The following is a 14,034-nucleotide window of genomic DNA, read 5'->3' on the forward strand; positions in this document are numbered from 1 at the left end:
GCTCCATAAGTAGTATGCAAAGGGTTTGAGAAGGGTTTTAAAATCCCATTCACTGGGTCAGTCAGGCTAGGAGGAACGAAAACTCTTCTCCCAGAACTCAAACACACTGAAATAGTGCAATGGACGATTGAGGAGGAGAGGGAGTTAGGGAAAGCGGAGGGCACCTTACGGTCTCGGTACACACATGGTCTATTGATCTCCCCATTAGGGGTGGCACCCATGAAGGAACCCGACCAATTCAGGCTGATCCACAACCTAACTTTCCCAGAGGAGGGATCGGTGAATGATGGTATCAACCCAGGTGACTGTGCAGTAGGGTATGCCTCAACTGAGGACGCAATAGAGTTAGTGTGCACAGCTGGGCTGCGTGCCCTGAATCTGCCTTCAGACTACTCCCAGTACACCCAGATGGCTACCATCTCCTCGGTTTTAAATTTGAAGGAAAAACCTATTTTGACATGGCTCTGCCCACGATATTCTCCATATCATGCTTGTAATTTGTGCGCTTCAGGACATTCTTAGAGGGGACACTACACAATAGACACCGCAAAGAGGGCAAGCTCCACTGAATTTCTGTTCATACGAAGGCCAGACACTGCAGAGTGCAAGAATTTGCTAGGTTCTTTGCAGCAACTGGAGGCAGAGCTGGGCGTCCCGCTGGCAGCAGATAAAACAGTGAGCCACACAACAATGCTAGTATTCCTAGGCAAGGGGCTAAATTCGGCCAAAGGCACATCCCGCATGCTAGAGGATGAGGTGAAGGACATGACAAGGGGAATCACAGTTCTGGTAGGCAAAGAGAAACCCACGCTGGGGGAGCTACAAAAGATCATATTGACCTTGGCAGCAAGAGTGATCCCTGCAGAGAGGTTATCCACTAGGCGCCTCACTCGTCTGACAACGGGGTTGCCAAAGAAGCACTATCACACAAGGCTAGGATCAGGGGTAAAACACAACCTCAGAGTCTAGCTTTCCTCAAGAACATTAATGGAGTACTCATTTGGAGAGAAGGCTGGGTGTCAGACAGGCAAATCACCCTGACAGCTTGGTCTTTGGGGCAATCCTAGGGGACAAATGGTGCGGTAAACAATTTAACTAAAGAGTGAGCCATAATGGGCATGACTAAAAGCATCACGTTTCTGGAGCTGTTCCTAATCACAGTGGTACTGAAAAGTCTGGCAGGATAGGTTAAGAGATATGAAGTTAACTTTGTGGTCTGATAACCAGGTGGTAGTGCATTCAATCAACAAAGGAGCAGCCAGGTGCTCCCGGGTCCTAAAGCTCCTGAGACAGATGGTAAGGCTAAAGCTAGCCAGTAACCTCGTCTTGAGGGTGAGGCGTGTCCTGGGGGTCAAAAACACTCTCTCAATTCCATTTGGACAAGTCCAGGAGATTGGCCCCAAAGGCACAGCAGGCAATGACCCCCTTTCCCACAGGAGCATCTGGCAGATGCAAACTGTCCTATTTCATACAGACTGCACTAGCTCCCAAAACAGCACAGAGTTATAAGACATATGCCAAAACAGTGTGGAGGGTCACCGCCTTGGATTCTTTCAAGGATGCCAATAGTGTGTCAAAGAATGCGGAGCAGTTCACAAGATGGGCATTTCAATAGAAAAAAGTGGAATCCTGGGTGCAGCAACATGTGGCAGCAGTTGCACATTTCATGAAGCTCGTCACCAGGAAGGACACCACCAGGTCGCATTACCTCAGGGCAGCAATTGAACAGTTGGCTGAGACTCGAAGGGAAAAGAAAGGACAAAAGGTGACTTACTGAATATCACACCCTATCACAGTTGGTGAGGGTAGGGGACTCTGGAATTTGTGCGGGCGCCTTCGAGGTCACACTGCCCAAACCTGCATTTACATTGGCTTTCTTTGGAGCATTTAGGGGCAACGAGCTGGTGGTCCCATCAAAAATGAGGCCAGAGAGGCCTGTCTGCAAGCGCAGGACGTACAGCTTGGACAAGGAAAGTAGCAGTGCTTCTGAGGAGGTCCAAAAAGGACCAAAAGGCAAAGAGAACGTGGATTGAAATGCAGTGCCTGTCTGACCCTGACCTTTGTATAGTATGATGGATTCACACATATTGGTTGACATAGCCCGCAGGGGAGGGAGCCCTCTTTATGCACAGCAATGGGGCCTTCCTGAGCAAATTCCAATTCCAGGCAGTGCTGAGGAAGGCACTGACCAGCGCAGGGCTCCCAGCAGCCAATTCTGGCACATACTCTTTCTGCATTGGGGCAGTAACAGCAGCAGCCGGTTGGGGGTTACAGTGGAGGGCATAAAGGCAGTGGGCAGGTGGCACTCCACAGCTTGCAAGAGCCATGTAAGAGTCCAGAAAGTGGGAGGCCCCTTGACAAGTGGGTTTACAAACAGCCCCAGCTCACAGCCACCACCCTGGGGGGCAGGGCATAAAAAAAAAGCTAGGGGCAAGGGCCAGAAGAGAGAAAATTGACAGCATTTGTCTCAGCCAGAGCCACTCCACAATAGTGTGGGTAGTCTGGCATTTGTTCATTCGGAGGACCCAGGAACGGTAGAACTCAAGGGGGCACCCAGATCCCGCTAACCCAACAACACAGACATCAGATGGATAGGGTCACAAGGAAGGATATGGTGAGAAATAATCCCCCGGCACAGATGGCGGGGAGACCTAGTCCATCAGGGCTTCGGACAAGTCATGGAAAAAACACAACATAGCAGTCACCAAGCTCTGAAGGGTGAATGGGTAGGAAAACACCAGGCATGCCCTGGATAACCTCAGGTACCCCGAATATTTGAGCAACAACAGGGTCCACATGCCCGACGTTAGCACAGAAGTTTTCCAGGCCAACCTGGGCAGCCATCGTATTGGCTGGGTGCAACTGAGCATGACTCAACCGGATGAGGGGAGCCACCCAAGGACGTAAGCCCACGGACAGTGCAGCTGTAGTGCTGATGAGCTCAAAGGGAGCTTGAAAGGCCACACCTGACTGGCAGATCAGGCTACTTACCTTGGGATGCCTTACGACAGGATAAAGCAGTCAGAGATGGGGGTAAACAAAACACAATACTTGCAGCACAGGTCCACAGAGCGGCACTTGAAACCTGCCCTAGGAGCAAATAAAGTGTTCTAAAGGAGCTTTCTGAGTCCCTACTTGCGGGACAGACAGGTGGTGCAGAACCACGAAGACGCCCACACCTAACAGCAGCTACTGTTGCAGTGAGCAAGCAGAAATGGAGATGAGCTCAAAGAGGGTTTGAAAGGCCATACCCAACAACAGCAAGTTGGCAGACCAGGCTAAATATCTTTTGATGCCTTACAGCAGGGCAAAGCAATCAGAGATGGTGGAGGGGTGGGGGTGGATTACGGCACTCGCAGCCCAGGCCTGCAGGAGGGTGAACTATACTGTTCAGGCAAAAGTAGCAAGTTAAGCCTTAAAGAGATTGTGGAACTACTGACATGCAGGAAAAAAAATCCAGCTCAAAGATTCCAATGATATTGATATCCGTCAATATGATTTATGGCCTGATTTATTGCTGTATTAAAAGTGTGCAAGAATCCTGTCAATTTGATTTACAACCTGATTTATGATCTGTACATTTGATTTATGGCCCAATTTATGCGGACAGTTAACAATTTTGACAAGTTCATGACAGTGATTGATTTATTATCGGCAAGCAGGAGGAAGGATTTATGGCTCCAATGAAGTAAAAGGGAGCATATGCCAGTAATCCGCTGAACTAATAAAACTGTGGCCAAATGCTTCCAAACTAACATAAGTGAAGTTGTGAATATTACAATGGGAGTAGCTGTGTGCGAGGTTTAGTGCAATTACTCAAAGACCTGCAGAGAACCCCGAGGATGGTGTAATTAAATATCTGCTTGCCAAATACCAAGACTCTGTAGACTTAAATCAATCCCATGCCTCTACCAGACACTCCCTGTCCCTTTGTCTCACTGTTGCAATTTCTGACGGTTTTTTCGTCACTCTCTTTCTCAGTCTTTACAGTTTGTTTTTCCCTTACTTGCTATTGTAAAGCATCTAATACGGAAAAATAAGCGCCAGTCCCTAAAAATGAGTGATGGTTGACTTCACCGACATGGTCAAATCTTGTCTTGATATTCAAGGAACCAGCACCTCCAAAACTCACATTGGTCAGACCCACACTGTGTATGTCACTTTGTCTATACCAACCGAGGTGAATGAAGGACTTCTGACATGTAAGACTGGAAGTCAGCTTTACTTTATTTTTCTTCCTAGGTGCACTTTGCCTACAGACGGCTGAACCTTGGCTCAGGAGCAAAGTGTCAAACTACTCTGCCCGCTCTAGGCCCAGTGGGGTGACTTGCCTTCATGTTACTGTAACTCAGCTTGAGACATGGCATCCCTGCTTTCTTCAGTTGGAAGAGGTGCACCTGCTATAAAAATGATTGATATTATTTTACGGTTTTTGATGTTCTGTGATAGACGAGTGCTCGTCATTTGATCTGTGGGGCTCTGTAAAACCGGATGGCAAAACCCTGAAACCTAGGTCAATGTATAGCACCTACACAGCATCCACAGAATTACCGAAGTGGATAGCTTCTCTTTGAAACACACTTGGGCTTAATGCATTTTTTCCCACTCGCTCTCGAATGTCTGATTTTAATTTTTCCAATGTGCATTTCAAATGTGTTCTTTCCTTGATTGCTTGGGAATTGTACTCGTGTGCAGATTACCCCCTTACTCTCAATTATATGTTTTTAATTGGTTGTAGCTCTAATGTACTGCTGTGATCCGTTGGTAAATTGTTCTTCGTAAAGCGCTGTGATGCCTCCGGGCCGTGTTCGCACTTTATGAAATCACGAAGATAATATTTAAAAAAAAGCACAGGAGTGCTATTCGAATGCAGCCGAAACCATTTTTACTTGACTCTGGTGACTAGCATGAGCTCCCTATTGAACACAGCGTCAATTTTCTAAATTGCATACTAGAATCCACTTTCAAATTAATATGAGGTGACATGAATGTTACTGTCAGCTCAGTTTTATTTTATCATTTGCTCCAATGACTGCTCGTGCGATGTCGTCATCGTTTCTAGACGGTTCCCTGATCACCTGCAAGGAGCAGATTGATTGGCCGTCCAAAAAGTAGCTCAAAATGTCTTTAACCCTTGAAACTGTTTGCTGATGTACGATAATCTCTCAACACTCAACAGTCTATACATTCATTATAACTATCAGACAATGCTCCTTCACCAGCTTTCACTAGTGACATACATCTCTCCACCATGCCGGTTATTCGCGTATTTTAAGCATGAAAATGCACTTTCAATAAAAAAGGGGCACCACCAACAGACGTATAGGTAGGTGTCTTGAAATCTCCTGGTTTTGCATACCTTACCGAGAGCAGGTAACAAGGCAACTGCCTCAATACAATGCCATTTGGTTCATAGTTTTAAGCTGTGAATACTCAGTACAATAGTATCCACCACTTCATTTGTGATTGTGCATACAAAGTGCATCTTTTCCCCCTCGCAAGGCTGTTTTCAGTCACCGTTCTGACCAAACCACCCCAGTCCTTACCCATCTTCAACGGTTGCCTAATGGTGTCTGGCGCGCATACGAAACGGCATGCCCCTACACGGAATACTACGCTGGCTACTTTGTAAACATACCGAACATCTAAGAGGGGCTTTGGGACCTTTTGAACTTTGAGACCCTTCTGGCAAATTAAAAAAAAAAAAAACTCGCAAAAAATGCATCCTTCCGGAGAGAGAGAGATAGCTGGGCCCAGTTAATTGTTACTCTGCCTCAATACAACTTGTAATACTGCTGATCCACTGTATTTATGGCCAAAACAAATGTTTCTATAGACTCGCTAAAGACCACTTCAGTTCTTTGTCACAGGAAGCGTTGCACACAGCGCTACAAAAAGTGGGCTTTGGGGCAGCCCTTTGCTCATTAATGGATGCCCTGTCTATCTCAGCTCCCTGCTCTTTACACAACGGCTTTCCTCCTTATCTGTGATTGTCCCGCCCCAGAAGTAAGCTTCCTTACCTTTCCTTTACACTAAATAAAGTGAAACACGTAACTGCTAATACATGGACTACTTTTCTTTTCCCACTTAATTACTCATTTAGTACTCAGAGTGTGAATAGGTTGCTCCTTTTCCTCCTTCAAGCTCGAAGAGAACTAGCTCTCTTTCCCTGATCTGACACGCCACGCCAGATGCTGGATTACATGTTCGGTGTCCTGGAAGCTTTTCTGCAGCCCCAGACATCCTCTCCCCGTCTCTCCCTTTCATTCATTAATGCTCCGCTGCACACCCGGTGGCAAGGATGCTGTCCTGCAGCATCTCACTGTGATTCGTGGTCCCTCTTTCACTCATCTATCCCCCCTTGCAGCTCCTTTCCCCCTTCATTGTGGCTGCAGCTTTGTCATTGTCAGATGCTTTTAAAACGCACCATTATTGACAAAGGCAATGGTGATGACCAGCTTTCTTAAAACTATAGCAAGAACGGACTGGCCGTACGGGTATCGGGCGTTTCCCAAGAAGGTTGCAGGGGTGGCTGGCCGGTTTTGTTACTGGGGGCTTGCTTTGTCGCAGTGCTGCAATAAAGGGTCCGAGTAAAAAAATCAGAAGGCTTGGCCAGCATATTCACTCACTTCTCACTGTACTTCCAGCAATTTTCAGGTAACAATAAACGTTTCAAGATTGATACATCTGGTGATTAATCCTAGAGAGCGATTGGAGTTTTGGCTATTGGCAATTTTGACTCGTTTAAATTAAAGTAGAGCAGAGGGTTAATAGGCCTGTTGCAAAGACTGTATAGTGCAGATGAAACAGGAATATTGTATGTGCATACCTCGGTGGGTCACTGCTTTTGTCACAGAGATCCCTTTGTTACTTGCAGTTCATAATTTACAATCGTAATGTAGCACAGTGAGCTATGAACTGCCATTAAAGTGTTGCATGCAAACTGATTGGTACAGGTATGCAAATTACGTTTTTCTCCATAGTCTTTCACTGTCCTAATGTTGCTAAAATTGGTTCTTTTGGGTAAAGAAACATTCTTATTAGTAAATCCAAACCCAATCACTGTTATGTTTTGAATCCTGAGTTTGTAACTTCTCCAGACCAAGTACTCTTAGAAATGACTACCAGCATGGGTGGCATATGTAGCCTACATCTGGCATTTCTTTTGTCTTATGTAATATTTTCTATACAATAATTTATATATGTATGATTTATTGTCTCTGTAAGGGTCTATGATCTAATGTACTCTAAGACTGTACAGTGATATGAGAGGCGCTATAAAGCACATGAAGTACCTGCAAGAGAGGGTCTATGGAGTGATAAGGGGCATTGTTGTAGGGTGACAGTGAAGGAATCATTGAAGGACCTCAACAAAGAGAGTGTATTGTGGCGATTGTAAGGTCATCGTTTAATATGCTTTAAAAGACAACACAATTGAATATATAATGGAAAATGTGTTGCAGAATGAAGTCTTTTGCCATTTTTCCAAATTTACTTGAGAGGAGAACCCCTTCAAGCCCTATTGTATTGATCACTCTCACTCACTCACTGCGCTTGCAGTGAATGAGAGTGACCAATACAACAGGGTACCACACAGATGGTCTGGAAAAATTCCCAGGGCTGCTTTGGGTTCCCAGTCTGATACAGTCTGACCCTGAACAATTGTAAACAGTGTTTTCTTTACTTTCAGCATGGACAGCACGTATTGGGATGCAACGTGATGCAGCTCAGCTGCCATGCTGAAATTACAACATATGTTTTTGATACTTTCAAAGACCCTCCCAGCTGCGTAGTCATGCTGCCTCATGGAATGTGGTGGCCATCTGAAAAGTTTGAAAATACTGCTACTTTCTCATTCAAGATGGTCAATGAGCAACATCATCAGATTGTTTCAAGCAACATTTCAGTCATCTTCAAAGTACAGCAAAGTACAGACAACAATGTGCTTCTATGCTTTCAAGGATGGTAAAAAAAAAAAGCAAACCCAATAGCTTCAAATCTTTCTATGGCTGAAATGACAATAGTGAACTTGGTGCTAGGCGAAGATGATGAAATGTCCAGAATACACAACCAGGAGTGACAGCTTGTGCAGTGTAAACTAGATCACAAATAAACCACGTAGAAGCTACAGAACCCAATTAAGTACGCCTGCATCACCTCCTTTCTGAAAATATAATGCCAAATACGTAGGGTAGAATAAGTTTGCATCTAATGAGAGGAGAGTATTGATTAAGTGAATAAGTAGAATCAATCACAAGTCCTGTCACCTCCCTGATACTACTGTATCAACACCTTCACGCTGAGTGCTTCTTCACAGAGGTGTGGTACTTCCCACACGAAGCTGTGGTACACTAGAACAGAAATGAGAACAGTAGATTGGCTCGGTCATTGCAGTGGCTAAGCATGGACAACGCACGGGCACATCAATATCTGGGCACTTCTGTGGTCTCAACAGTAAAACTGAGCAACAGACCATTACGTAGTAGGGAGGAGGAGCAAACAACGTTTTGTATAGTTTTGAGATAACTGGTCCACATGGGCCAAATGTAGTGCCACATCTATATCAAGAGGGCATTCCTTCATTTGTATGGGGGCCTGGCCTCATGCAAATGACAACATCTTTTTACCTATGCAACTGCACCTTTTTATGGAAGTGGGAGCAAAGGCAAAGCAGGTGGCAGGAGGTACACTCCCGGTACGTCACTAAAAAGGGGGCGCACAGTCAGTGCACCCTCGACAGAAGCTCTCTGAAAGGGGTCAAGGGACCCACCCAGACATCCCCTTGAGGTGGGTGCAGTCACTCACTGCACCCACCTGCAGGAGGATCTCTCTCTCCCCTCTTAAAAGTGCAGGCTTTTATGGCAGCATTTATGAACTTAATGCGACAGATACAGCTTCTCACCTCCCTAGCACCTATTTTATCCAGGGGAGAGTAAGTACCATGGATTCTTAGAGGACACAATAAAGGTGTACAGATGAGGATGCAGATTGCTCCACCCCTTGGCTGGTGAAGTCATCAGGAGTTCGTGATGTGGAGTAAACTGGGGGATGTCCTTAGACATAAAAACACCAAGCACAGGAATTATTTTTCTACTCCCTGGAACATGACTTACATGCTTGGACAAGATATTGTGCACCCATAGGCTTATTGATATGGTTGTCACTTTGGAGTACCTCTGCCGCACACACTCATAATCCATTACTGTTATCCTTGCAGTGCACATGGTGGATTGCCCCAATACAGTCTCTACAAGACCCCATGTTTATGGAACCTTTGGAGGAAGTTGTTCAGGAATATTTAGGTATCAACCGTCAAACAAGATATTTATTCAGCACTGAATGGTTTGCCTTTAAGGTGGTGGTGGTGAGGGGAAGGGGTCAATGTTTCAGTCAAGCTGTGGGGGTTCCGAAATCCCTAGGGGCAGCGCTTATCACTATGTAGGGGACCATACGCTACCTGGAGGAGATAGTGCCTTTCTATGTGCAGACCAGGGAGGCTTGCCTGACCGCATTGAACCATATAGGGAGTATAGGAGGGTGAACAGGACAATAGCCTGGTTTATACAATTAGAAATTAGGTGTGCACCTATCACTAGCATTAGGATTCAGGGAGGATCACCTACACATATGCAGATTGCTTTCCACCAGGAATTCCCACACCATTATAAGGAGCTCTACAGCCCACATGAGCAGAACGTAGAAAGATACGTAGACTCTTTCCTGGACAGCTCAACCTTGCCATAGGTGTTGGAGGCAGCCAGGCATCTCCTGGGGCGGGGGCTTTATAACTGAGGTCAAAATAAAAGCGGCACTTAAGGCACTAGCACATAATTTATCACTCTCTGCTCGCCGATTTTTATCAGAAATATGCTTCTCTAATTGCAAAGGTATACTGGGAGGCACGGGAGAAGGGTTTGCCTACTGGATACCAGTAAGGTGCGACTGATAGTCTCTATCTCTATGATGGGCAGAGAGGGGTGTCCTACAAACCCCTCTCCTTGCTGAATTTGGATTACAAGATCCTCAGTGGGGTACTGGCAGACTACTTCTGTTCATATCTGCAGGCTCTAATACAAACATTTAAGAAAGGCTTTATTCCTAAGAGAAACACACCCCTAAATATCAAGATACTCTTTAAGGTCCTTGTGGAGACCAACACGGGGCTACACCCAGATGCTGTGTTCTGTTGAATGACCTACAAAAGGCATTGACACAGTGCTATGGGATCACCTGCGGGTGATAGTGAGACATATGACACTAGGAGCAGGCTGTGATAAGTAGGTCATGTAGCTGCATGGGGAGGTACAGCCAGGGTTTGGACTAGCCGTTGCATCTCATCTCCTTTGGATATTTTCAAGGGAACAAAGTAGGGGGTGGCTCCTAACCCTTATGCTATTCCCGCTTGAGCCCTTTGTAGGTGTGGTGAAGATGTAGGAACATGGCTGAGGAATTCTGTTACATCTCACTTTACGTCAATGATATGCTCATGTACTTGCCAAACACAACTGAGGATGTCCCCTTGAATGTGCATCTCCTGTGTAGAGTTTGGGGACTTCGCACCAAGTTGACTAAGTTGTGGGTGTTACCAGGGTCTCCTTCTTTGCACTGTGTCACACACACAGTATCCTACTTAAATGGGAGCTCCTAAAGTTCAAATAACTGGATTAGACAATACACCACAAAGATGAGGATATTTAGGAGGGGAACTTGGAGGAAACCAAGAGGGCCTTGATGGGGTAGAGTCGAGTTGTGACATTCCTTACAGCTTCCCAAAATGGCAAGGAATGCTTTATCTAAAATGGTGATGCTCCTGAACATGTTTTACCACTTTGTGAACCTTTCAATCTGGATCCAGAAGTCCTGGTTTAAATCAATGAATGTATTAGTAAGGGAATTGATCTGGGACAGCAGTAGACCGAGCATCACTGACCTCTCTACGATGCACAGTAGAGGAGGACTAGGAGCTATATTATCTGGCCGCTCAGCTGCAGTGGCTCCCCAGATGGCTTGATGGGACTGGACACATGGAATTGGGACTGATACGCCAAGGACAGCATGGAGAAGTCCTGGTTGCATTACTGGTGGAAGTTAAGATACAAGATGGTAGGCCCTCTAAGCTACTTATTATTGTACTTTGGTACTGGAAAAGAGTAGTATATTAAAATATCACAGCACCCCTGATAGGCTTACCCGCAGCAAGGAGTGGGTACTTTATAGCTTAAAGACTGCAAGAGTGGGAATCCAAACACTGGGTTATTGCTATGCAGATTCAAAACTCCATAAGTTGCATTCTTTAACTGATGAGGAGGAGGAGCTACATGAGCCGCAGTTTTTGGTATATGAAGCACTGGTGAAATCCCAGAGGGCCATGTGGGGAGACTGCCCTACTGAACCACCAGCACAAAGTTTTACAGATTTTAATCACATTCGGAGGCGGATGCTGGTTTATCGCCTGGCTGTATAAATCCCTTCAACACATGTTTCTCAGCACAGTAACAATGCTGAGGGCTTTACTGGGAGAGGGAGACAGGGTAGGAACCAAGAGATAAGAAGTGGAAATTAGCCCTAGCCCACCCACACACAAAGGCCCTCCTTACAAGTCTGGCGGTCTTCTGATCTCCAGTCTCGCGGCGGCGGTCCCACCGCCGACGGGCCGGCGGTGTGCACTGCCACATTACGAGTGTGGCAGTTTGGCCTGTGCCAAACCAGCACTTTCCTGTTCCTACTGCCATGGCGGTTAGACTGCCGGGCCAGAGATAAGCATCTCCGACCCGGCGGTCCACCAAAGACCGCTGGCGGTATTACAAGTCCCCTATCTGCCAGGGGTTTCATGGAGGTAGCACCACCACCAAATCAATGGTGGAAAGGCTACCAGCGACAGGAAGTTGCATTCCTGTCACCAATAGTTGACTCCCCCACCCCCCCATTAACGCCTCTCCCCCCTTCCCTTACAACATTCCCACCTGCGAACCCCCCAGTAACCCCCTCCCCCTGCTCCCAGTAGTAACACCCCCTGCATACACATACTTACACCCACCCCGGATCACCGCACTAACCCCCAACCCCCGCATACACACATGCACGCACCCACAGACACGCACACCCTGACACACAGTCACTCTCACAACACCCCTAGACTCTCGTGCAACCCCCTCCCAATCCATACACACACACACAAACACCCGCCTCCCCTTTCGGACGATCACCCTACCAGGTCATCGAGGTGGTCATCTGGGAGGGAATGGGTCCTGGCACTTGCACCCCCACAACCACCCCACCAACACAACACCGCCTGGTATTTTTCGAATTGAAATACAGCGGGCTGTGTTTTGTTGGTGTGGTGGTGTCAGCAGTGCAAGGGCCACAAGACCACTGACCGCCAGTATGACTGGTGGTGAATTTCCACCTGAAAAATGGCAGAAAGCCAACAACAACAATAATATGGGGGTCTGAGGACTGCCGTGCTGGCAGTCTTTTGGCGGCCACCAGCACAGCGGTCAGCGGTCTTATCCGCCGAAGTCATAATGAGCACCAGATTTCTATATACAAAATTTTATGACCTGCACACTATTTACCTCATGAGAGGAATGTCATTGCTCAGACCACTGCTATAAGATGCTCTTAGTGTGCAATGGTAGATGGGTTTTTCCTCCATATGACATGGACCTGGTTACTCAAGATTGGCTTTTTGCAAGTAGTAACTTCAGAACTGGGGAGAACGTTAGGCACAACTGACAAGTTCGAGGCAAAAACTTGCCTGCAAGGCCTGGACACTCAAACAAAGGGGCAGATAATGGGCTCCAGGTTCACCGATCTAACGTGCATGCTAGCCCAGCACCCCCAAGTGATGCAAAGGAGATCTCCTCAGCCACCAGCACCCTCCACCCCCAACCAGGAAGAAGTTGCTGATCTGCGAAATGCAGAGCACCGGGGGCAATGTAAATACCCTATTGCTGATCTATGTAGCGAGCTGGTGGACTCCTTTGATGGGGCTGATGATAAGAATTGTTTGTTGATGTTACCTCCCTTGGGCGGGGGCTAGAAGGTGTACCTGCATTCCATACCTGGGGGAACTGTGCCTGGTACCCCATATCTTTGAGATGTGACTAAAATCAACCTATACAGTTCTTCTCTGTAAGATCCTATAGAACTGGGCAATTGCACTTTAGTTTGTGTTTTTTCTAATTCATTTTTAATATTGTTAGCTATTTAGTCCTTCAGACACCCTCCACTCCCAATAATCTGATACACTACATCCACCTTACTGATAGATGGGAGCTTTAGCCATGCTGGTGTCTTGATAGGTCTCCTTGCTAAAATGCACTAATGCCTTTCGGGTAAATCCTGGAAATGTTACTGACAACGTTATCTGAAAATTAATAAAACAGCTTAAAAAAACATTGTTCTCTATTTTGAAAATATTCTCATCAAAGGAGCCGTAGTGGCAGTAGTGAACATATGTAAAATAGCGTCAATGTTCAGAAATTCTATACCATTTAAGAGGATACCTGAGATGTTTGCAACGTTTCAAGATATGGAAATGTAGTACAGTTGGCAAGTGTTTTATGCTAAGTGGCATTTTCAGAATCTGCCCAACATATATTTATTAATTCAATCCTTCCCTTATTCATATGCATTATATTTTGTTTTGCATTTTCTGAACTGTCACTACAGTAATGGTACATTATTTCAAAGGGGGGGAGGAGGATTCGAAAGTGAAAGAAAAGGATTATGAAGCAAACTGGAATTACCAAAAAAACAGGCCTATTTTATTTGCTCCCTCGAAGATTAATATGCCTGTTGGCGTCAGTCCAAGAGCATAGTCACAGCCATCCTTTCCCTGTAAATAAAAAAAAAATATTCGTTATGTAAGAACAATTCGGATGCAAGCCTCTGGATTCAGGGTGTTAATAGCTAAATTACATAAAATACATCAGAAACAAAGCATGTCAGCAGTTTCTGTTTAGGGACAAGATAATTGCATTATTACTTTGACCATAGCACAAGATTCGGAACAGGAAGTAGTATTTTCAA

The 14,034-nt window shown here is 45.9% G+C and overlaps 1 protein-coding gene across 1 annotated transcript in view; it reads right to left on the bottom strand.

Annotated features, from left to right (window-relative positions):
- The window catches only part of LOC138281273 (band 4.1-like protein 4B), a 721,652-nt gene that overhangs the window by 68,850 nt on the left and 638,768 nt on the right, over positions 1 to 14,034 (bottom strand). The window contains exon 9 of the mRNA XM_069219592.1: positions 13,752 to 13,840. Coding sequence (XP_069075693.1) covers positions 13,752 to 13,840 — 89 coding nt within the window. The remainder of the gene's footprint in view (positions 1 to 13,751; positions 13,841 to 14,034) is intronic.

The sequence above is a fragment of the Pleurodeles waltl genome, chromosome 2_2 (assembly GCF_031143425.1).
Source record: "Pleurodeles waltl isolate 20211129_DDA chromosome 2_2, aPleWal1.hap1.20221129, whole genome shotgun sequence".
Lineage (NCBI taxonomy): Eukaryota > Metazoa > Chordata > Amphibia > Caudata > Salamandridae > Pleurodeles > Pleurodeles waltl.